Source organism: Alligator mississippiensis, chromosome 13 (assembly GCF_030867095.1).
Source record: "Alligator mississippiensis isolate rAllMis1 chromosome 13, rAllMis1, whole genome shotgun sequence".
In the NCBI taxonomy this organism is placed as follows: Eukaryota; Metazoa; Chordata; order Crocodylia; family Alligatoridae; genus Alligator; species Alligator mississippiensis.
The window spans coordinates 53,310,646-53,335,110 of NC_081836.1; the positions used below are offsets into that span (position 1 = coordinate 53,310,646).

The window sequence follows — 24,465 nt, forward strand, 5'->3', positions numbered from 1 at the left end:
AGTGGGTTCCACACCACTCAGCACCCTCTCGCTCCTCCAACATCAGAAGACTGAACAAACTAGCTTGGTTTCTTTCACCCTAAATAAATCAATAAGCAAATGGCATAAAAATCGCATTAGACTTGTACAGTCCTTCCCAGGTCAGCTATGGCCCGGGGGTAGCCGCAAGGCACAACACATCATTTGCAGGGAAACCACAGCCTGGACGCAAGTCCCCTGGCTCCTGATGCCGTTACAACATTGAAATCCAGGCCCAGCTTGCGGTGGTATCGGCTGACACACCTGAGCTTTGCAAATGAATCGGAGTCATTATCATTCATGCACACGTGTAATGATTAGGGGCTCTCTGCACCGAAGCTGGGCGAGGTGAATGCTTTTGTATATAAGGCACAAAAGGAGGTGAAACCCCAAACGATGGATTTTGCTGTGGGTTCGGGATTCATTTGAGCCTGAAACTCCCTGAGTGAAAGTGAAAGTCGTGCAGCATTAAATGAATCCTTGTGAAAGGGCAGGGCCACGCTGCCCAATATCCTGATGATTAATGATGTGTGTCGAGTATTCTTCCTAAGGCCACAGGACCCAGCGTCTCATGGAAAACCCTGTGGGAGGGCTGGGAAATGGGAATTACTGCAGAATCCTCTCCTCCGGGAGAGGAGGGTGTTGTGGGCTGCAGGCACGGCCCTCCCAGGCCATAGCGGAGGCCCAGGGCCACTCTGCCCCACTCCATGCCTCTCTCAGTCCCCCCCCGGGTGATGTACTTCCACGGCCCCTGGCTTGCAGGGCTGAGCAACCTATGCTGGTTGCCTCTGGATTGGAGGGAGTGAAGAAGCAGCGTTCTCCCAGCCCTGATCTTTCCCCTCCGCTTTGCACCCCTCTCCCCCAGCCACAGAGGGATGGGACTCAGACTGCACTTGGGCTGAGCGAGTGGGTTTTCCTCTCCCCTCACCAAACCGGAGGGGGGTGGTTGGTCAGGCTCCCGGTTGAATGTGAACAGCTTGCAGAACTGGGAGAAGAGGAGAGAGGCTGCCTGACCTGGCCTGAAGGCGTTGCACTGAGATGGGCCCTGCCACGCTGCTGAGCTTGGGGAAGAAGCCAGTGGCGGTTATTTCCCTCATGAGGGCCTGCCTTCATGCCATCTGCCTGCTGAGTTGTTATAATTCATGCACACGTGTAATGAATAGTGGGGCTCTCTGCACCGAAGCTGGGCAAGGAAAATGCTCCGCTCCGCCTCAGCCTGGTTGCACAGGGGCACCCGAGGGTCCCGACAGCGGCACAATATTGATGTGCTGTCGTCGCGTCCAGGTGGGAACAGCGGGGAGTCAAATGGGGAGAGGAAATCGAGATGTGACTGCTCTAAACCAGCAGGGAGGGGCTGGCCATAGATGACCTATCTACCCACCTACCTGCTCACATCAAGCTGCTTTGAGATACTTGGTCATACATTTGCAGTAACAAAGTCAGCACCCAGGCTGCTGGTGAGGGGCCGCAACACCTGCCTGAAGGCAGCCTCAGTTGGAGCAGAATTTGACCCACTGGTCCTGGCTCTGAGCTGCACCTGTAAGGGGCCTGGCTCCCAGTTCCTCAGCTCCTTTGCCTGCTGTGGGAACAGCGCGTGCCCGCTGAGCTGGGAGTGAGGTGGCTTTAAACCACCGATGCGTTCCTGGTACTCTGGGGCCGAGAAGTAACCTGTCTGAGCCGCTTCCAAAGGCAGGAGCAACATTCGCACTCGCCTCTGCTGATGGAAGAAGCCCGAGGAAATGCAACGAGCTGAGGCTCCGCAGAGTCTCCCATGCAATCACAGCAGATATGACAAGAAGTGACCCAGAGAGGTCATTTAGTCTGCTCCTGCCCCAGGCAGGGTCCCCTGTAGCCTGGTCCGGACTTAGGCTGAGCGGGGCCTGCATGTGAGAGCTTCCCCCGGCTCAGCCAGAGCTGAATCCAAGCTGCAGACACCAGAACTATCCCTGAAAGCCCTTACCGCTAGCGGCAGCCCCGCCAAGGCCAGGGAGAAACACAGCTTGGATTCAGGCCAGGGTCAGAATCCAGTTCCCTTGAAGCGCTGGCACTGCGCTGGCTTAACACTGGCACCAGGATTTCAGGACTCAGCCTCTTGAGTGGGGGCAGGAAAGATGGTCTATGCCAGGGGTGTTGCACACCAGGCCCTGTGCCACGTGCCGCGCCTGCAGCACCAGGTCCAGCCCATGCTTCACATGGAGCATGTGCCAGCCCCACTCCAGGCTCGTGCTGCCTGTGGCGCAAAAGCTGGGCCTGACACTGCAGCTGTTGCCCACGGCTCAGGGGGCTGGCATGGGGTGCATGCTGCATCCTGCTGGCCCAGCCCTGCATGCTGGCTCTGGCACGGCCCAATCCAGCCTACAGACCGAAGCAGGGACCCTTGTCTGGCCGGCAGGGCTGGCTGAGTCTATGCACTGGGTACTGCTTAGATGCAAGGTTACGGTGCTGCTTTACCCATGGCACAAGGCGCTGGTCTATGCGCTGGGTGCTGCTTAGACACAAGGTTACGGCGCTGCTTTACCGACAGCACAAGATGCTGGTCTATGCGCTGGGTGCCACTTAGATATGAGGCTATGACGCTGCTTTACTGACAGCACAAGGCGCTGGTCTATGCGCTGGGTGCTGCTTAGACACGAGGTTATGACGTCCCTTTACCGATGGCACAAGGCAGCGTAGATTTGCACCGTATCGACTGACGAAGTCAGGGGATGCACAGCCCTCCGTCAGCAGCGGCTTATGTCACTGGATGCTAAGAAGGGGCTTTACTAACGACCTTCCCTCTCCCGCTGCCCATGCACACGCGCCTCTGGGCTCTTTCTCCCTCTGCAGCACGGAGATGCGGCTTGCCAGCCCGGGCACCAAGGGCATCTCTCACCTAGCCGACTCCCAGGTGTCCGAGGCCTCAGGCCCGGGGGCACCTGGGTCCCCACCGCCCGCCCGGGGCTCAGCGAGTCTGCGGGGAGCGCTGCAGCTTTGCTGCGAGCCGGGGCTGCCCAGCGGAAGGGCGGGAGGAGGTCAGGACGTCTGCCAGCCTCCGGCTCTGCAAAGGGGCCTGGAGGGCTGCGGGGGACGCGGGGCCGGGGCGGCGCGCAGCCCCCTGCCCGCTCGCCTCGGCTTCCCGGCGGGCTGCGCAGCTCCCGCCCCCTCGGCGGCGCGGGGGGAGGCGGGGCTGCCAAAAAGGCCTGACATCATCGGCTCTATATAGGCGGCAGCTGGGCTTTGTGCAGCGGCCTTTGTCAGGGGCAGCGGGAGCGGGGAGGCGGCGCGGCACCTCACCTCCGTCCTCCATCCATCCATCCCCGGCGGCGCGTCCAGGTGCACCCCGTGCCCGCGCCCGGCCGCGGCATGACGGCGAACGGCACGGCGGAGGCGGCGGCGCCCATCCAGCTGGGCCTCATCAACTGCGGCAACAAGTACCTGACCGCCGAGGCTTTCGGCTTCAAGCTCAACGCCTCGGCCGCCAGCATGAAGAAGAAGCAGATCTGGACGCTGGAGCCGGCCGCCGAGGGCTCGGGCGCCGTGCTGCTGCGCAGCCACCTGGGCCGCTACCTGGCGGCCGACCAGGACGGGCAGGTGCGCTGCGAGCAGGAGGCGCCGGGCGCCGAGTGCCGCTGGGCCGTGGTGGCGCACGACGACGGGCGCTGGTCGCTGCAGTCCGAGCCGCACCGCCGCTTCTTCGGCGGCACCGAGGACCGGCTGTCGTGCTTCGCGCAGGCCGTGTCGCCGGCCGAGAAGTGGAGCGTGCACCTGGCGCTGCACCCGCAGGTCAACCTCTACAGCCCGGCCCGCAAGCGCTACGCCCGCCTGGGCGCGCGGCGCGACGAGCTGGCCGTGGAGCGCGACGCGCCCTGGGGCGTGGAGGCGCTGCTCACGCTGCTCTTCCACGGGCCGCGCTACAGCCTGCAGACCTGCGACCACCGCTTCGTGCGGCCCGACGGCCGCCTCGCCCCCAGCGCCGACCCGGCCGCCGGCTACACGCTCGAGTTCCGCGGCGGCCACGTGGCCTTCCGCGACGCCGACGGCCGCTACCTCGCGCCCTCGGGGCCCAGCGGCACCGTCAAGGCCGGCCGCAGCGGCAAGCTGGGCAAGGACGAGCTCTTCGCGCTCGAGCACAGCTGCCCGCAGGTCGTGCTGCGCGCCGGCAACGAGCGCCACGTCTCCACGCGCCAAGGTAGGGACGGGACGGGACGGGACCGGCCCGGGCCGCTTTCCTGCGGCAGGGAAGCCCTGCCTGGGGTTCAGCCAACTCCCCTGGGAGAGGAGAGGAGAGGGTGATCCCTGCCCGAGGTGGTTTCCTGGGGGTGTCTAAAGGAGCCCCCTGGGGTCTCCCCCCCCCCCCCAAGAGGTGCAGGTGACTGGGGTGGTCCAAACACCCACCCCTGCCTGGGGAAGGAGAGGGTAGGATTGGCCCTGGGTGAGCCCTGCCCACGAGATCCAGGTGCTTGGGGTGGCTTAAACAGCCACCCGCTTGGGGAAGGAGGGGGCCTGGGATTTGGGTGCCCAGGGGTTTAAAGGAGCCCCTGCTGTGGGAGAGGGCAGGGAGGTCCCTGGGTGAGCCCTGCCTGGGGGTTTAAACCAGCCCCCCCGGGAGAGGCCTGTGGGTGAGCCCTGCCCCGGAGATTCGGGTGCCCAGCCCCTGCTGCCTGGTGGAGGAGCTGGAGCTGATTTCCTTCCCCCCCACGCACTGCTCCGAAGCCCTGTGTCGTGTCCCCCTCCCCCCCATGCTCATAGCCCGTCTCCCCCTGGATGGCTTTGCCCCTCACCATGGCCCTAGCCCCCAGAGCGGTGCCTTGGACTGCCCCTTGCCCCCATCCCCATGCACAAAGCCCTGCCCTAGCCAGGAATGCATCCGCCTGGCCTTTCTAAGTGCCCTCCCCACACCAGGCACCCCCAGGCTGGCAGTGGGCTGCACAGCTGGAGCTGTGGGGCATGTGGGGCTGGGTGCAGAGGTGGGAGGGGGGGCCTTGGTCTGCACCTTGCTGGCCACCCAAGATGGGTGCAAGAGCCCCAGGGATGGCTGCAGGCTGGGGGAGGGGAGAACTGCCCCCTTGCATCTCGTCTCCACTGACCAGCCAGGGTGGCTGGGGCAGACACTAAAGGCTGGTGCAGGCGTGGGGCTGGGCGAGGGTGAGCTGGACTGTCCCTCCTGTAGAAGAGGGATTGCAGGGAGCTGCTGCTCCAGCCTTTGTGCCTCCTGCTGCGGTGGCTCAGATGGGAAAGCCAGATGTGGGGAGTGGAGGGGGTGGGGAGGCCTGGTCCCAGCTGTAGGGAAGGCCTTGAGCAGATGCAAGGCCCTTGCGGTGGCTTTGCAGGGTGCGGTGCTGGGGCTGGGAGCCTGTGCAATTGGGATGCCTTGCCTTCAGGGTTTCTGAGGGGAGGGGGGTGCCTCCAGCACCGGGCTCTTCTGTATTCAAGTCCCACCTCCAAAAATCCTCGTCTGGAGGGGGCTGGGAGCTCGGTCTGGCTCCTTTGTTCAGTGGTGCGTGGCTGGGAATACCAAATCTGTGGGCTGCTGCTGCATTTCCCTGGACCCGATCCTGCCTCTGAGGCTGGGGGGTGTGGGGGAGAGAAGGCTGGAGCAAGCTGCACAGGCAGTGGCTGCTGCTATGATCCCTTTGCAGAGCATCTCTGGGTCATCCTGCCCTGCCCCTGGGAGCTTGCCCCTGATGCTCTCCTTGTGGAGGTGCACGTGCCTGTCCCCCAGTCATGCTGTAGTTTGGCTTCTTGCTCCACTCAGTACCTTTCTTAGAGGGGAAAGGGAAGAGCAGGTCTTCCCGGGCTGTCCCAGGACCACTAGGGCAGTTAGCTGCAACACAGTCTTGCTTCGGTTGCCTTCAGCCAGGGAAGCTGCTTCTGCTTGGTTAATCTGGCAGGCAACAGCCAGCAGCGGTGGAGCTGCAGCAGCTCAGCTAGGGCCTATTCCATCCTTCCCAGGTCCCTTGTTGACTTCTCCTTCTTCGCCCCCAGCTGGAAACAACCTTGCTTCCAAGCAGTAATTGGAAATAAATCTAAAAAACACATGGCCAAGGCAGGCTCCTCTTGGCGGCCTTTTCCCCGACTGGGCTGATAAGCTCGTCCCTGATACTGCAAAGGCCCCTTGGAGATGAGTGAATGGGGTTGGCATCCGAAGTGCTGGTCTGGCGCTGGGCCTAGAGGTCTGCCTTGAGCTGGCTCGGCAGGATCCTGCCGTCCTGCCTGCCTCCTGCAGCCTGGTGGCTGCCTTTTGTCTCTCGACAGCCAGCAACAGCGAGGAGGAGTTGGGTGGGAAACCCAAAATGCCTGTTGCACAAAAGAGCGCAACCCTGGACCAGGTCCTAGCGCAGGCAGTGGCATGTGCCACCATTAGCATTGCCTCTCTGTGGTTGGGATTTGCTCAGCTGAAATTGGTGTTGGATGCACAAAGGCCTCTGTGGCAAGGGGGGCTGGGGCAGGAAGGACTGCTTCCTGGAGGAAGCCTGTCACAGTCCTCAAGTCTGGATGCCTGTTGCAGCTCCTGCTGCCTGGGCTTGTCCATGCCTTGAGCACACCCAGCCCCAAAGAGGGTTGGAAGCAAACTTGGCCAAGTGCTGAGTCGGCAGCGCTCGCTTGGCCTCTCCCCAGTCCCTTCAAGCTGGGCGGTGCTCTCCCGCCTTGGAAGCTGTGATTCCTCGCTAGCCTGGGTGGGAGGCTGCAAGGCCTGGGGGTGCTGGAAAGCAGGAGGTCCCTTTGGATGCCTGGGAGGCACCTCTTGCATGCTTCAAACCCTGTCTGAGAAGGAGTCCTTTAGACATCCCTCTGGGCTGGGAAGAGCACGGCCTCCATTCCTCGGTGCCAGCTGGGGGAGGGAATGGTCCCTGGAAATTCAAGCTGTCCCCAGCATCTGGAGGAGCAGGAGGGGCCTGCGTGACTTAAGCTCTTCTGACAGCATAAAAGATGCATAATCCTGGTGGATGATCTGCTTTCTTCCCCCATCCCCAGAGCTTCCTGTGAAGCTGTTCCCAGGCTAACTAGTTGCAGGCAGTCTGTGGTAGTCTCGGTGCTGCCTATGGCTAGCTGGGCTGGGGGGTTCTGCAGTCCTCTGTGTGTCCCGAAGGGAGTAAAGGCCCAGCCAACTGGATGTGTGGGGAAGCCTGCCAAAGCAAGCTTTCTCCTCTGGGAGCTGGCCAGGAACCCTAGGGCTGCGCTCCCAAACATCGTTTCCAGCATCCATCCGACAAGGGTTAAAGCTCAGACTGGTGGGGGGGGGTCGCAAGGGCTGTTTCTGCCTGCTGTTCTCCGCTGAGCAGCAGCACTTCCAGCTCTGGATGCTGGCTCTGCCGTAACAAAGAGGCTTTTGTGGGGATTTGGGTCCCTGAGGCTGGAGTGCTGGCTGCCTCCCCAGTTCTGCTGAGCTCCTACCAGATGTTTCCCTGGCTTGCTCATCTTCCAGCGTGGGGCTCTTAGACCTGACTCCAGTTTCCTGTTGAACTTGCTGGGACACTAGAGTGAGGTACCTGGTGGGGTGCGATCTCTCACTTTGATGTTCAAAACTAACTTTTTCTGCTGTGGTCTCTCTTTTTGGGGGAGCAATATGTGCATTTTCAAGTCCACGTGCCAGAATCGGGGAGCTCGAGTTTGGGCCTTGGGATGGGGAGGAAGCAATCAGAACTGCCTGCATGAGCCATTGGTGCAAGCAGGCTCTCTGCCGCTCCTGATTGCAGAGCAGTATAGTGAGGGCACTAGTCTAGTGCTTGAGCTGAAGTCTTACCCAGGGGCAGTGCAGGGGACTGGGGTGGGACTCTGGGGCTCAAGAGGTTAACTTAGCCTCCATTTTAGGGAGTGAACCAGCAAATCGACTTAATGGGCATCATGAAGGGGCTGGAACTCTATAAAAGACCACGAAACCACATTTCTCTATACACCAAGGAGAATGGCTGCTGAAAGCTTCTCCTAGGGTGGTACTGCTTCCTGGGCCCTGCAAGCTTTGCTTCTTCAAAGCTGTCTCCACTTTAGTCCAGTTACCAGGCTTAACCCCAACAAGCTTTCTCTTCCTGTTACTAGTGGCTTGGCTGAGCCCTTGAGGCGCACCGACAGAGCTCGGCAGGGAAACCAGTCCAGGGTGGTAGGGTCTGGGGAGGGGGGCAGTCCTGCCAACCAAACCAGAGACTCTGGGACCAGGACAGAATTGCAGCCTCCAGAGCTGGGATGAAGTTCAGCTCAAGGGGTACAGAGGAACCAACTTTTTCTCTTAACCACAAGCCTCCTGAACCTTTGCCCAGATGAGACTCCTGGTCTGCATGGGAGTTCATGGCTTCCCGCATGTGCTTCATAAACTTTGGCTCATGTGGTATCCCTGCAAGTCTCTGGTTCTTCTGGCTGATGTGTGGCCCTGCCTGCTTTTAAAGCAGAAGAGCCTGGGTGGACAATGGAGGGGGGTCTTTGGGTACAGCTAGCACTGGTCCATGTGGTCAGTCTGCAATGCACAGCTCCCTTCAGGTGGCATTACTGTGTCCTTCAGGAACGGAGCAACACCTTTCAGGGAGGGGACACTTCTGCTTGGGTGCTGGGCAGCACGTTTGCAAGCATCTCCCAGCTCCGAGCCCCTTGCTGGAGGGCTGTAGCTTCTGAGTTGCCCTGCTCTGTCTGTGTTGGCTGCTTTGGCTTCATGCTTGCCTCTTGCTGCTGCAAGAGTCAAAGATTGGGGCTGTCGCAGACTTGTTGCGCGCTTGGTGCTGCTAGGAAAAAAAAAAAAAAAAAGAGATTCCTCGGGAAAATGTTCTGAAGATTGAGGCCTTTGTCCACCGAGGCACGTTGGCCGCTGCTAACCAGCAGGCATGTGAAGATGGAAGTCGCCTTGCTTTTGAAGGTTAGAGTTTAGCCGTATTGGTTTGGTTCAATGTGTAAGCAAACCTTCAGCTGCTGGGGTCAGGGCTGCTCTCGTCCCTCCATCTGTAAAGGCCAGACTGTGCCAGGCGTTATACCTTGGCTGGGGGCTTCTAGACATGACTGCGTTACAAAAGTGATGCGGTAGTGGACAAGCGCAACAGACCCGATGCATGCTTTGGAGGGTCTGCACTGCAAGGTACTGCAGAAATAGGATGTGTGTGCTAGGCTGCGCCTTTTTTTCCTGCTTGGTCTCTTCCCTTCAAGCACTGGGCAATAATTAATACTCCCTCCTCTGCACCTCTTCACAGCATATTTGAGCTGGAATCTGAGCCGTGGGAGCAAAACAAAAAGCCGGGTGTGCACATGCAACTCTATCCCTCCCCGCATGCCTCTGAGCGCCCTCGGAGCCCGCTTTTCATAGCGTGCGCTAGCACAGGCTGCAGAAAGCCAGAGGCCTGTTCCCTCTGTTTTGAGAAGGCAGCTGTTTCCAACACTTCTACAGCCAGATCACAAAAGAGGCCCTTGGTAGATCCCTTGGGGTGAACCTACAGTATAGGGCAGGGTGCTCTGCCATTGACTAATGAGACTGGAAAAGCTTGAATGTGGGCACGGAGCCCCTGTCTGCTAGGGGTTCTGCTGGCGCTGCTTGAACACACTTACACTGGCAAAACCACTTGGACCAGTATTGTTTCTTTTGCTGGGAGGTGGGGGAAGTGGCTTTGTATGGAAACAAAGGGGAGCCTTGTTGGTACAGCTGTGCCTGCTCTTGGACTATTTCCATGATAATGCAGCAGTGGTCTTAAAATGGTGACATGCTCCTGGTTGTCGGAGAAGGTGCTGGCAGCCACTGGAAAGTTTGGCAGTCAGACTTGGGAATCCCATTCCTGCTCCAGCTCTGGCTTGTCTTCCCTCGCAGTCCCACAGCTGTGTTCCCTGGGGGAGCCCAAGTGGAGAGCGTTTGTCGGAGGGGAATTTTTATGCGATGAAATAGCCCTGGCGGAAGAGAGTCGTAAAGCTCCTTGCATACAAGGCTGAATGGCTGCCTGCCCTGGTGGAAGCGCTGTAATTCAGAGACGGTCCCTGATGGCCAGACTGCTCATTAAACAAAACCCTTTAAATAACAGCATCCAAATGCGGAGGCTGTTCTCCTGCCGGGGCCAAGGCTGCTCTCAAAGGCAAGGCTGTCTCGGGGGGGGCCAGCGCTAATGCACGCTTCTCGTGACCCATCCCAGGAGATGGATGCCATGGGAGCAGCCCAGCACCTGCCCAGTCGCCAGAGGTTTCCTGTGCAGAGCCAAGAGGGATGCTTCTCTAGCCCTGCTCCCTCCAGCCTTCCTCTTTCTGTGCTCTGATTCACAGCCCCCCAGGAGCCTGGTGTGGGCTTCCCCAGCCTGGCCTGCTCCTGGTTTCTTTTTGCTCTTGCTTCCTGGCACCAATGCCATCTGCCCTGGGTGCACAGCCTGCTCCCACACCTTCCTTGCACCCAGCATGGGGCTAGTCCAGGCTGCTACACAGACTAGTGCCTGTTCTTGCTGGCTCCCAAAGAAGCCGCCTTCTTTCCCTCTTAATGCCTTGAATTCAGCCTAACCTTCCAAGCCTTTCTCTCTCTCTCCCAGATCTGCCTTGGCAAACATCTGCCCCAGGGGTGGACCGTTAAGACAACCCTTGTTCCCATCTCTTCCCTTATTGCCTTGGTCAACCATAGACGCTTGCAGTGTAAAACCTGCCATAGTCGGCCACCTGAGATGCTGGTTTCCATGTCCCAAAGGGCTGGAGAGGAGCTTGCCAACCTCTCCATTCCCACACTTGGTCCTGGAAGAACGAGTCCACCGAGGGAATGGGCTGGCCACAGGCAGCAGCTGTCCATCGAGTCTCCTGCTGGCTGCCTCATGCTCCAGGGAGGTCCTACCCTGGCTCCAAAGCGGGGAGCCTGCCCGGGCCATCCAGCTGCTTTCCCCAGCGGCCATGCTGCTGCCACCTTCCTGCCAGTCCACAAAGACTGCTTCTGACTTCAATTAGCAGCTTTGCCAAGGTCAGGCAGGAGGCTGATTTCCAGACTGTAAATTTCCTAGGAGCTGTAATTAAAGTTTTGACTGCAGCGGCAACCGCAGCAGCTCTGCAGATAGTGATGCCGAAAGCCTTTCGGAATAAAATGGGGTCCCGGGGCTCAAACGAGGCCATGTCCAGGGGGCAAGTGGCTCCAGGCCTCGCCTGGGGCTGGGAGTCTGCGTTATGGGGCATGACTTTGTGGGGATCTGGGTGGGAGCCTGCTGGAGAACGCAGCAGCCGGGCTTCTCCGCCTTGTTCTGGGCTTAGCGTGCATGTTTACAGGCCCTAATCGCTTTGTTCCAGCTTCTTCTCTGTCCGGCGTCTTCCCCCACAATGTCGGTATGAGAGCATGGAGCTGATGTGGAGACCACAGGAAACTGGCTTAGCACATTGATATGAAGGGTCAAAAGCCATGGGCTGGATATAAGCCCATGTCTGAGATAGGAGCAGGAGGTTCTTGCAGGCTTGCCTGTATCTGCTAGCCAGGGGACTGGGCGGGATGGGGGAAGGCCTAGGAGAGGAGCCTGGGGGGCTGTGATGCTGCAAAGCTTGCAGCAGCCTGGCAGCTAAATCCTATGTCTGGTAGCTGCCAACTTTATCTACTCCAGGAGTTTTTGGGGTGGGATGTGTTATTGGGGGGGGGTGGGGATGGATTTCTTTTCTTTTTCCTTTTCTTTTTTTTTAACCTACCTGTTAGCAAGCTAACTAGTAGGAGCAGAGAAGGAGCCTGGCTTTTCTAGCCCTTTCCTAAACTGTAGGCTCGTTTGGGGTGGGGGTGGGGGGAGTCTTTTAGCAGCCCACATCTCTAATTCTGCATGGCTGTGACCCTGCAGCCTTCTGTTCAGTCTCAGTTTCAGGCCTTTGAAGCATTGTTATGCTGGGGTCTGATTGCATTCCTTTCTGCTGAGTCTTTGTAACCCAACGCCAGCAGGGCTTTTTGAGGAGGGGGTGTTCGGAGAGCCCTCTACCCGCTCCTCCTGTGGTTTGCTCGGTCTCTGTGAACCTCTCAACAGGCAGGGCTGGCTTCACTTTATATGAGACCCTCTGCAGCCTAGAGGGGGATGCATCTTGTGGCTTCCGGACGTCCCCAAGGGACTGAGCGTGCAGCATGGAGACAAGGAGCATTCGAGCACTAGGGGAGGGATGGGTTGTGGGCAGCCAGGCTCAAGCAAGTAGTACCACACAGCAAAAATGAAACGCCGTGGTGCCAGCTTCTCACTTCCATCCCCGGGCCCCTCACCCCAAGGTTGGAGACTAATCTCCCAGGCCTGAACGGTTCCTGTGCAAATGCCGGGATGCAATCCAGCTCCCCAGCAGCTGCAGCGCAGGGCCTGGGAACCTGGGTCTCGTTCAGCGCGATTTCACGGCAGCTGGCTAGCTATCTGCCAGCTGTTTCTACACTCCAGCTATTGCTGCAGACACCATCCATAGCACCCTCCCTCCTTGGCTGGTCTTGGGTAGCAGGTAAGGAAGACCACTAGGGGCCAAAGGCTCTATGGATGGTTGGACAGAGACCACATGTCAGTCCTCAGTGCTAGATATAGTGTAGAAGGAGCTGGACTGGAGTGGCCTCTTGCTGTGACTGAGATACCGACTACCTGGAGTAAAGGGAAGAGATGATCTACAGCACGGGTGGCTGCAGAAAGGAGCGCTCTGGGGAAAGGGGCTGGAAGCCCTCTTTCCCTGTGCTTGCTGCTGGCTGTTGCAGCCAAGTCTGGCCATCCAGTGGAGAGGATGGCAGCCCCCCAGGTCCCTGGTAGTGCAGACTGAAGAGGGAGAAGGCAGGGCAGGGTGACATCCTGCAGACTAACCCCTTCAGATGAAGGGCAAGCAAGGGATACATCTGTAGGCAGAGCACAGCGGTGCATGCCGAACCCTCTGTTTGAAGAAAGCAATGGTGGATGCCTCCTGCATCCCTTACTGCAGGGTGGAGGACTGCTCCTCTTTTCGGTTATGCTAAATGGTGAACTAGCTGGAAGGACTCGGCACGGCCCCATCCTGTTGTGTACTGCAAGCTGCTTCCTCTGGCTGCTCACAGCTTTGTCTTTTGGCTGCTTGTTCTCCCTCTGTGTCCAGCTGGCAGCATCCCGCACTTCCAGCCCAGAAGAGCAGGAGTCTGCAGCAGTTAATGTCGGGGAGCAGAAGCAAATGGGGGCCGAGGACGCTTTGCTGATCCACCAGCAGCGTTCAAAGCGTCCACTGTGCGCTGTACTATGCTCGGAGGCGAGCCGATGCCCACTTCTTGGCAGCTGCGAACTTGTCACCAGATTGTTTTGGGCACTGTTTAAATTCCAGATGCTGTGGGAGGATGGTGGAAAGGGCACTGCGGTTAATGAAAACCTCTGGCCTGTAGAAGGGTAAACTCGGTTGCTAGCTCATCCCTCCAGGGCTGCTGCTCATCTGGATTCCCCGCTCTTGAAGTGGGACTGGGCTTGGGGTTGTGCGTGGCTGAGGAACTGGGGCTCTACATCTTGGAGACTTGCTCCCTTGCATGCTCCTGTGGCTTGTGATAATTTTTTTTTTTTTTTTTTTTTTTTTTTTTTTTTTTGCTTCTAGGCAAACTGTCTGATTTTTCTAGACCAGGATAGAAGCTTCCTTGAACAGTGTTGCTTTGCAATGGACTTAAGTCTTCATCAGGCTTCTCCCGCGTGCAGGGAAGGCAGTTCGCTGCTGATGAATACCACTATTCAAGCAGCAGCAGCTTGAGATCTAGTTAGACCGAGATCTCCTGGGCCATTAAAGGATTCAGGTCCAGCCTTTCTGGCAGGAGAAGTGTTGGCTTGGAGGCTTCTCCCCTTGCTGGAGATGTGGAGAAGCCCCCCAAAAACCAAGCATTTCCCTGTCTCAAACCAAAATGGGAAACTCTGTGCTGGCTGCCCCTTTATTGCCCAACATCTTGTTCTATGGAGATGTTGGTTGTAGCTGTGTTGGTCTAGGCAGACAAGGTTATTTTGGGTCATTCTGATCTCTTTAACTGGGCCAACTCAAATAGTTGGAAACACTCTTCTTTGCAAGCTTTCCGATTATAAAAACCCTTTGTCGGGCTGAGGAAGCATCTGCAGTTGGTGCATGCCCGATGAAGGGTATTTATACCGGAAAGCTTGCAAAGAAGAGTGTTGCCAACTATTTGAGTTGGTCTATTGATGCATTTTGAAGGGGAGCTCTAGCTTCTCCCCGGCACTCACTCGGGAGGCGGGTGGGGAGTGAACTCAAAAGTGCAAGCTGAGCTGGAAGGATGGCTGTCTCAAAGGACCAGGCTCAGGCCAAGTACTTATTGTGCAAGACAAAGTAACGGCCTCATTCATCAGTTTTCTGAGGCTTTTTTTCCCCCCCTTGCCCCTCCTTCCTTGCAGATGAGACCAGTTGGAGCCAGGCTGTGACTCAGTGGCCACGCTGAGGAATGTGCTATGCATGGGCGTAGTCATCTGGGCTGCCAGATGTGCACGAGCCCCGACGGCTCCTATTCAAAATACAGGCTGTTCTGTAGCAAGGGCAAGCCGAGAGAGTTCCTGGCTGGGGTGTAACTTCTCCGCAGCGGCAGACCGTTTCGAAATCAGGGACCTTCAATGTGCGGCGACAAGAGCTTGTCTCTGGGAGGCAAAGGTAGCAGCAATAGTATAGTTAAGGCATGGGTGGAGGGAAGGCACTGATATCAAGGGGCAGCATTGTGCAGATGACAATAAGAAGGCTTAGACAGGGAAGATGCAGAGATCCTGAACAACAAAGAGCTGATTTACTTCAGGATCATGGGGCAGATATGCAGACCACAAGTATTTTGCCTACTGTTCTGGCTCTGATAATTGGATACCGCTGGCCTGGATATTGGCTATTGAATGCATGCAAAGGCTTAGATGCCTATCAAAAACCTTTTGAAGCTACCAGGTAGTTTATTTCTAGCATTGCACCCATCAGTTGCTCTTGAATGGAAATTTTTCACTTTCCTGACTCATGGATGTATCTAGGCAAATGTTCTCTCAGCAGGAGACTTCCCTTCTATGGAAGTTCAGCTTTTTGCCTAGATGAAATCTAAGGATTTTGCATTGTCTACGGGAAGAGATGGAGTCTATTTGCATATGACCTAGCTCAAACCTCCACAGGCATTATCCTGCGTAGATTGTGAAAGGTTGGGGGGTGGGATTTATCAGCTGGCTTGTGCATCTGGCAGCCTCCCTGGTGATAAGGGTCCTGCCAGGCTGCAAAGCGCTGCTGCGGTACCCGCGGAGCTGATGAAGGGGCAGTCGGACCTACCCAGAGGAAAGCGGGCATGTCCCATGCTCAGGCCTAGCCCTTATCCTTCAGTGGCATAAATAGAGCAGAAAGACTTTAATGCTCTGCCTCATTTGATGCATCTCTTTTAAGGCTGCCTTGAAGTCCACTATCTTGTTTAAGAGTGGCCCTCTAAAAAGCACATCATGTCGCAGGCAATGCTTCTACCTCTGGTGTGCTTGGGTCCTCCACTTGCCTGGCTTGTTGGACACGGTCACAACCGACTTTCACCACCCACTTCTGCACTCGCCTGGGGGAGCGGGGAGCGCTCTTGTAGCAAGTGGGCAGTAGCCGAGCCAGATCCTCCTCTCCTAAATGCTGGCCTTAGAGGTGTAACTATTGGCTCCAGCACTGTTATTGCAGACTCGCACCTTGGTTCAGACTGAAATAGTGGAGAACGGCAGCCTCTGGGATCCCAAGTGCCTGTGGTAGGTTGCTAAGATCTCTTTGAAACCTGACACTGGGATCTTTTTTTGCTCTCTGCCTGGTTTGGCTCCGAAGCATTGCTTGTGACTCACATCCCTGAAGTGTTGTCAAGAAACATCTGCCAAGCTCAGGAGTTCCACTTTCCATTCAAGCAGACTTGGCCCAGCATGTATTGACTCAGCGTTTTTTCCTGGGCCAAGTGTTTGGCGGTCAGAGGTACATGCGGTCTATTTGGCTCGCTGCTCGGTAGGGTCGGACTGGCTTGGTCTGGGGGTGAGGGTGGGTGCAGCAGCGCTGTGCTGGAGGGGGATTGAGCTGCGAGTGCAACTGCCCTGAATGCATAAGCTTCTCTGTGGAAACTGGGGTGTGGGGGGCACTGTTGGGAGGGAGAAAAGCAGGCTGGATCGAACTCTGAAACTGGCCCAGTGTAGACAAGGGAGACGGGCTACATTTCCCGTCTCAAAACAGCACCTTCCATTAGGCTGTGACGGGAGCTGGGCAAGGTGACCACCTTGGTATGGACATGACTGCAGTGGGATTTGTTGGATCCCATCTATCTTAATTGGTAGCATGATGAGGGGTGGAGGACCTGACTGCATTATGGCATCCCAGAAAACTTTGCCCTTGGGGTGGGATCTCCTCTTCTATACATTGTCACGCTCCAGCTCCAGGCCCTAGTACTGCAGCATGTGCCGACATGGAAATGCTTTGGCCTGCGTGTGACGCACCATAGCCCAGCTTCAGATGTGCCACAAGTGGGAGGCTGTGTGGATCTTGACTAATGATTGTGGAACTTGGCAATCGGCTTCAGACTATATTCCATGCATAAAAGTGATGCAACTTCCTCTTTAATATTTTGCTGGCCTGTTCAGGACACGCTCTAAGCAGTCGATTGCAACAAAGCACTTTGATTAAGTCCACAATACTTGGGTTCTGACCTAATACTAATGCACCTAAATGCAAATGCTTTGGCTTCAAGCACTCTTCAAACCTGCTGACTCTAGGAGAAGACCTCAATCCACTTAATCCTGTAGTATTCCTCTATATCTAATACCACCCTTTCTCCTTGACTTTCAGAGTGGGGACAGGATGGGTTGGGGTCTCGTCTCGTAGGCAGAGGTCTTCCTACCGCTGGGCGGGTTCCTGATGAACGTCCACTTGTCTCCTGCAGGGATGGACCTCTCGGCCAATCAGGATGAAGAGAGTGACCAAGAAATCTTTCAACTGGAGATCAACAAGGACACCAAGAAGTGTGCCTTCAGGACCTATACTGGGAAGTACTGGACCCTCACCCCCAACGGGGGGATACAATCCACCGCCTCAACCAAGTGAGTCTGCAGGGCTTGTCTCGCCTTACTTTTCGCTGCTGGGTGGCTGGGTTTTGCAGCTGACTATCCGGGGGCTTTGTCTGCACGTTGCGTGCAGTTGCATTGCGGCAAACTTCCCCCTCCCAAGTGTCTGGCTGTGCCAAGGAAGCTGACTTTTTTTTTTTTTTTTTTAGCTGGCGCTGGGGTGGATGTTATGTTTGCAGTCTGACTTTGGACTGAGGCAGTGGGTCATCAGCAAGATAGTCCTTGCCTGTGGGAGGCTTTGGACACCAATACCTGGACTGGAAAGGGGGATATTGCAGAGCAAGGCGTGCTGCTGTGAATGGAGGCATGCTGCATTCCTACACATGTTCCTAGTTAAGGAAGGGTGGGGATGCCTGTCAGTGAGGCAGCTTGAGATGCTGCAGAGGAATCTGCAGGGAGGGGGAAAGACATGTGTTTTCCCTTCTGAAAAGACTGGGGCCAAATACTCTTGCAAGATGAAAAGCAAAGATTTGTGCTTGGAGCTGTCTTACTGCCTCAGTGGGACACAGGACTGAAGGAGCACACTGCACAGGAGACTGGAATAGGCTCAGTGCCTCCAAATGAGCAATGCCCTGATGACTGGAAAGGGGTGTACACATAGTTCCTGCAGCGCAGCTACAGGGATGTGACACTGGGACAGCTGTTGGGTACATCTGGGCCCACTACTCCAGTGGCTCGAGTGCAAGCTCTGCTTCCCAAATTCCCTCCCTTCCTTGGGCCCAGGCCTTAGTTCCTTTTGGACACTGGGGTAGCCACAAGCTCTTAAGCACCTGGTTCTGGGAGTGGAAATCACAAACCTGAGTTTCCCCTCCATGAATAGACATCCTCACAGCCAGTGTGCTGGGGAGGGGAGAGGGGAAGTGATAAGCAGGCATTTCTGAAATCCTGCGTCCTCTAATCCTAGAGACCCTGCTCAAGCCTACTGCTAGCATGTAGGAAACTGGGTTTCCCAGCCCAGAACTGCACCCTGCAATTCAAATGTTAGTTGTTCCTTTGGGTATAGATAATTATCAGGTGGGATTTGCAACAATGGTATATCCACTTGCATATTTATATATACTAGTGGTTAGAGAACTTGTCTCGGAAGTGGAAGATGTAGCGCTATATATGCATGTGTTCAATGTACCTTTTAATACGTAACTCTGAACTTGCCTCCAAGGCTTCTGCTCCTCCAGACTTGCTGGCACCTCCTGGCATGCTAAGGTTTTAGCCACAGTCCTTAAATTGCCCAGCAAACTGTATTCAGGTGCCCACTAAGGGGCTGCTGGGAAAATTCATTGCACCCCAGGAGCAAAGTGGCACCTCTGACTCCCAGGTCATCTGTGGAAATGGAGGCCAGGGCGGGGAGATGGACAGGGCGGGGAGAGCATCCCTCCACCTGGCTCCACAGACCCTTATGCCTTGTCTGCTGCTCTTTGTGCTGTGGCAGGAACTCAAGTTGCTACTTCGACATCGAGTGGTGTGACAGGCGCATCACCCTGAAGGCCACGAACGGCAAGTATGTCACAGCAAAGAAGAACGGGCAGCTGGCAGCCACAGTGGAGACGGCGGGTAAGGATGTCTCTATCTAGGTGCAGGGGTGCGGCTTGGGAGGAGGATTGCTGGAATGCCCTTCAATCCTACTAAGAGCAAAGACTTGGAGCAGCACTTTGCCATCTCTTGGTCTGTCTAAGCATGATGAAGGCTAAGACTGGGACCTATCACTGGGCACACTGTCTCCCCTGTGCTTTGGTCCAGATTGAAGGCAGCGTATAGGTTTTGACTAGTTGCTTTAGCGGCTTTCATCTACCCCGTTGTGCACGTAGAACCTAAAGGGGCAGTTTTCTAACTGGCCCTGGTATTCAACCTCAGGAAGTCTGAATCTGTTAGGCTATGTCTCACCACCTCTCCTCTGTCCCCTCTCCCTCTTCCTGCTGGGCAGGTGAGACAGAGCTCTTCCTGATGAAGCTGATCAACAGGCCGATCATTGTCCTCCGCGGGGAGCATGGTTTCATCGGCTGCCGTAAGGTGACTGGAACCCTCGACTCGAATCGTTCCAACTACGATGTCTTTCAACTGGAATTCAACGATGGTGCATACAATATTAAAGGTAAGCCCTGCTGTGACGCAGGCTCCTAGGGTTGTCTGCTAGGAACAAGCCGATTTTGCTCCTTCAAGAACAAGTGACCTTCTTGAAGCATCAAGTAGCAGTGATGCTCCTGTTAGGAGCTCCGAACTCCCAACAGCTGTGCATTCATGCAATCTATGCAATGGACTAAAACTGTACCAAAGAGGGTGTGAGCACCCCTTATTAATTGCAATGGCTTTAGAAACCCAAGAGACTTCTTTCCTTTCTGCTCTTGCTTCCTCCTTAGCTTGTAAGCCATAACAGTTTTATGTCTTGACAACAGGGACAGCGCGTGTATGTAGGTATGAAAGTACCTTTTGACCAGTACAAGTGTAAGCTCTCCCACCACCCTGCTTGCTCACGAGTCCAGTGAAGAGCTCCCACCCTGCTCCAGATGAAAACCCCTCTGTGCACTGGGACACGGCAGTGAATGTCAGCTGTAGTAAAGTTCAGGGCGTCTCCAGACAAAAACAGTTGGAATAAATTGGAAACCCCTGAACACTCCTGGGAGGGTGAGCCCGAGTTGCTGCCATTTGACTGGGGCTGGATTCTGATGCTAGTGAGGCTGAATCTCTCCACCCCTCCTGCTCCCTGCCAGGCAGCTTTTTGAGCTACTAAACCCCCTGAATGTCCCCCAAGCACTAGAAGCCTTGGCTTTTGCTGTCCTGTCCCCTCTCCTCCATCCCTGTGACTGCTGGGATTTCATTCAAAGCAGGAGTGTTTGAGGTCTCCCTTAAACTATCCATCACGGTTTGGCTCAAGCATGGCAGGAAATGGGCAGATGCATCTTGTGACCATCTCTAAGGATGGTCTTAGGCTGCAAAATAGGGGAGGCCTACAAATGCCCTAAAGCTCGTGGATCTTGGGACTGAACTGCTGGTACCGAATTGCATTAGCCTGGTGTGGCTTACAGCAAGGGGTTCTTTGACGCCCCTGTGCTGTTGCTGGTGTTTTCACAGGCCTTCATATGTGGGGGGGGGCCTTCCACTATTACTCCATAACATCCCTGCAGCGAGACCAGGAAAGGAGCACATCTGCTCTTGTGCAAACCTGGTAACTCTCTCGGTAAGGGGAGAGCTCATATCAAGCCGACCTGCTTCCCACTCCCAAGGCCCTTTGTCCTAGGGGGTCTGCTCCAGGTGTCCATCAGTTGCTTATTCTGGACCCTCTTCTCTCTCCGACTTGCAGATTCCACTGGGAAGTACTGGATGGTGGGGAGCGACTCGTCCATCACCAGCAGCAGCGATACGCCCGTGGACTTCTTTCTTGAGTTCTGCGACTATAACAAATTGGCTCTCAAAATCAACGGCAAATATCTGAAGGGTGACCATGCCGGTGTCCTCAAAGCTTCTGCTGATGCAATCGACTCCTCTACCCTTTGGGAATATTAATGCACTTTAGCTTTTCCCCCCCATTGCCAACTTCTTTCTGTCTTTGGTTTGGTTTCTCCTCTCTTCTTTCTGTCTCTCCCTCTCTCTGTAAAAGGATTTTCAGACTGGCTTGCTGCTCCCCCCCTACCGTAGAATCCAATGTCTTTTGTTGGAGGTAGGGCTTTCTTTTATCTCTTAAAACTGGATAAATAACCTGGAGAAAATGGTGCAACCTGTCCCTAGATTTAGAAGCATCTTTTTTTCAGGTTAGTTTGGCTTGGGGAATTCTAGCTGCCATACCCCACCCTGGCTCTGAGCATCCTCCCTGTTTTCCCTCCTCCCCCCTTCTGAAAGAAAAGGGAATAGCATCATCTCTCTGCTCTTGTGCCATACAGAGTTAGTGTCACACTCCAATCTCTACTGCCAATGTCCTTGCCAGCTGCTTAATCGATTAAATTAGCAAGAGCTAGCTTGGACAAGCTCTTGGAGTGTCAGTGACTCCTGCTTTTCCATCAAACCAAGGGAGGTGAGAGGCCGTGGCGTTAAAATCCAGCTTCAGGGAGACATCATCTTCCTTCACTTGGTTTTGATGAAGACATTTCTTCAGTCCCTTCTTTGGGCATAAGAGGTAACCTTGCATATCATGCCCCCAACCCTGAAGGGCTGGCTTCTGCCAGCAGAAACTCAACTGCAGGGCTAGTAAGCTTAAGTCCTCCTCCCTTTTAAAACTGGAGATGCATGCAAGTAGAGCACCTAAAACTGTTCCAAGGCCAATACTGTCTAGAAGGCTTCAGGGGCTCATCTCAGGAGCCCCCCCTCTCCATGAACAGAGCTCTGGGTCTGTTCTGTTTGTGGGAGAGGAGCATCATGGAGCCTCTAACTGGTTCGGCTTGTTGGCTCCATGAGATTACTGCACCTCAGAGGCTACTGAAGCTGCCTTATTGCTACTCCTGGAAGGGGACAGGTTCGTGAAATTTGTTGCTAGGCACATTAACTTTAAATAGGTATCCTCTTAACCAGTCCTTGCTTCTGCTCCCCTGCAGCCCTCCTGTCTGGAAGGCTGGGAGCCTGACTTCCCCAGCGGCTTTCTTACATGGTGCTGATTCACTCTCAACAATGACTCCGGTGCGCGCCATGGGCTTCTCGGCACCCTTCTCTTCCCCACTAACTGCAAAAGAAACAATGTGCCTGGTATGCTCAAGGACTGTCCCAGACTTACAGCCATATCTCGCTGCTTTTTCTTTTAACCGTTCAGATTTAAGCCAGCTGGGCTACGGGAGCATTGGTTGGAGAGGAGTGTAAAGCAGGTTGGCTGACACTGCTTTCCCTGGATAGTAGCTGGAAGCATACGTTGCAGATCTCGGTTTACAGAGTAGAAACCTTCTTAGCAAACTTTGCACAGTGGTATTTGTTCAGTACTTTCTTCTCATACCTACTGGAATAGCAAAATCCTAATCACTGAACGTCTTACTGTTGAAGCCTGTTCCTATTGCTTGAGTCTGATTTTAAGCGGTCTCCTCTCTGCCACCCTTCCCTGGGAGGAGAACTTTTTTTGCATCGATGGCATGAAAACTTAGCAACATTACTGGAAGCAGAAAAATGACCAAAACAGTATTTTTGTTAATGTCTATTTATATCTATCTCCATGGCACTATGTTATCAGCTGTCTGTTAGAAGTCCGCATTAGTGTATAACAATGTGAACATTTTGTAATAGGTGATGCTAAACTGTCCTTCAGGGTATCAGAAGGCACTCTCCTTGGAGGCCACTCCTACAGGCGAATTTCTTTTGGCCCCTGCAGATACTCAGCCCGTTGTTGCCCCAGTTCCAGCCTGGAAGGGGATGCATACTGCATCGCAGCCATCAGTTGCTCTTTCTGTGGCTGGCTTCAACAAGCCAGACCATGTTTCCATGCCTTGCTGAGCTCCTAACCAGACATGGTGCTTGTGGCTTCACTTGTATGTCATACTGAAGGCTAGTACCTCTTGCCAGAAGCAAGGTAGGGCCTCAAGCCTTAAAGCCATATGGCCATTCCTAAAGTCTTTCTTCTCTAGGAGCTTGGTGCTAAAGTCTCTTCAGCCAGCAACTGGAGCCCTTGGTCTGAGTTCTGGGGCTGAGCCCTAAGAAGAAAAGGCATCTCCCCCATTTAGGACACCTGTGATTTTTAAAGGATGCCTCCAGCTTGGCTCCTTGCCCCTTCAATTCAGAGGTGCTCCTTTCACACGGGCAGGCTTGTAAACTTTAAAAGCTTTTCTTGGGAACGGAGATGCCTCCAAAAGGAACGAGTGTCTTCATGAAACCCTGACTGACCCTGTGACTTGGCACACACTGCTTGCTGGCCCTGCTGTCCACAGTGTCTCCCTTCTTCCCCTTCCTAGTTGCAGTTTGAACCACGTAACTCCTGCTCTGGCTTCTTCCATATGTGACAGTAGGTCAAGAATCTCCCTCAGTCTCCTTTATCAGGTGTTGTGACTCTGAAACCATCTCACTCTGAATCTAAGTTTTGGGGTTTTTTTATTTTTTTTGTAAGTGCCATTTGTATAACTTAAAATAGCTTCAAGTGGAGAAAGATAAATAAAAACCTGCATTCAGATATGAACTGGTGTGGGTAGTCTTCATGGAAGTGGGGGTCTGAAGCAGTCCTCCTCTGCCTTGGGGAGGAGTCTCTCCAATGTGTCTGGGGGGCCTGGAGCTGTTGCTATCGGGGCCATAAGAAAAGGAGGGGGGGAGGAGAGAGGGTAAATTGGTGATATTTGCTTCCCCATGTGCTAATAGAAAGAACTACAGCAGACTGCATCTGCAATGACTATTCTTGTCTCTTCAAGCAAAGTGGGCTTGAACTCTGTACTACCAAGCCAACATCTAGAAAAGACTCATATCCCTACTAGTTTGTTCAGTCCAGCTTTAAAAGCCTCCATGTTGGCTCCAAAAGCCAACCCCTTTTAAACCAAGGGTGAGTGGAGGGAGAGGGGATAGTCATTATGCTGCAAAGCTTATTTCTCTTGGACACAACCCCCCATGCTGAAGAGGCCTGCAGAAAGTAAAGGTTTCTGACCCATTAACAGTTGAGGAGTCTGCATCCTGGTAAGGAAAATAGTCTGCTTGAAAGTAGGAGCCATGCCAAATGAAACAAGTGTCCAGGAAAACCACACCTCTGGGGTGGAGAGGTGGTGGCCATCAGCTTCAACACCAAGGGCAGAAAGAAAGAAACTAATGCCAAGTAGGAAAAACCACATCCTCTTCCCTGATGCCACATTCACTGGCACTTACGGGGGGTCTTCAGAGGGGGAGAAAGGAGCAGCTACTGCCTGGTATCTGTCCTCCAGGCTCAGCATCCCAATTAATTTGATAACTGCACTGTCTGCCTCATGAAAGTGCCCTTAGCTCTTACACTTGAGAGGCCCAGATCAACCTTTTAATGTTAAAGTTTATGGGGTGGAGGGGTTGTTCAGTAGAGCCTTTGTCAAGACTTTCCTTTCCTGGAGGAAGAAGGGGACACTTCCTGCTAAAAGCAAGGTCCTGCTTGCAGCGGAGAGCTGTGGCAGCATAGACCCATCTCCTGATGGCCGAGGAGCCAGGGGGTGGTGTTCCCTCCCAGCCCTCTGCCAGGGCAGCCTACGGAGGGCTGGGCTGACTCCTTGTGCTCCAGTTTGTCTATGTGAATACACAGTGCTGCAATACAGAATCTGCTTGGGGGAAGACTTACTTGCCAGTGACCTTCCAGCTTAAAGGATCTGGAAATCCTCATGGCTGGAAACAAAAGGGAGGGGTGGGTTCGTGCCTGCAGCATCCTGCTTCCACAGTCAGCCAGGAAGGACTAAGCAGCTGCATCCTGCAGAGCAACAGGGAGATCTCGGAGGCAGGTGCTTGGCCAGAGCAACCTCCCAGCACTATTTGCTGCTTGCTCCTCAGCTCTGCAAAGCTGTACTTGGCTCCCAACAAAGCACCTATCGATGCTGGTAGTGCTTGTGGAGCTCAGAGCCTGGGGCTTGAAGCAAGCATAGCCACTCCTGCACGGGGGCTTAGCAGCTCCTCT

General features: G+C 54.9%; 1 protein-coding gene across 1 annotated transcript; it reads left to right on the forward strand.

Moving 5' to 3' along the window:
* Positions 1–3,226: 3,226 nt before the first annotated feature.
* Positions 3,227–23,028, forward strand: FSCN1 (fascin actin-bundling protein 1). Its single transcript, XM_006265955.4, has 5 exons — positions 3,227–4,186; positions 16,772–16,928; positions 18,382–18,503; positions 18,874–19,041; positions 20,248–23,028. Exons 1-5 carry the CDS (start codon positions 3,361–3,363, stop codon positions 20,448–20,450), a joined length of 1,476 nt encoding a protein of 491 aa, XP_006266017.1. The 5' UTR covers positions 3,227–3,360; the 3' UTR covers positions 20,451–23,028.
* The last annotated feature ends 1,437 nt before the right edge of the window (positions 23,029–24,465 follow it).

What these genes read in the sequence shown, in the direction of transcription:
- FSCN1 (XM_006265955.4), top strand. Translation starts at nt 3,361, where the DNA reads ATGACGGCGAACGGCACGGCGGAGGCGGCGGCGCCCATCCAGCTGGGC. An exon ending in CAATCCACCGCCTCAACCAA is followed by an intron (nt 16,929 to 18,381) that starts GTGAGTCTGCAG and finishes GTGCTGTGGCAG; the next exon opens with GAACTCAAGTTGCTACTTCG. An exon ending in AGCCACAGTGGAGACGGCGG is followed by an intron (nt 18,504 to 18,873) that starts GTAAGGATGTCT and finishes CCTGCTGGGCAG; the next exon opens with GTGAGACAGAGCTCTTCCTG.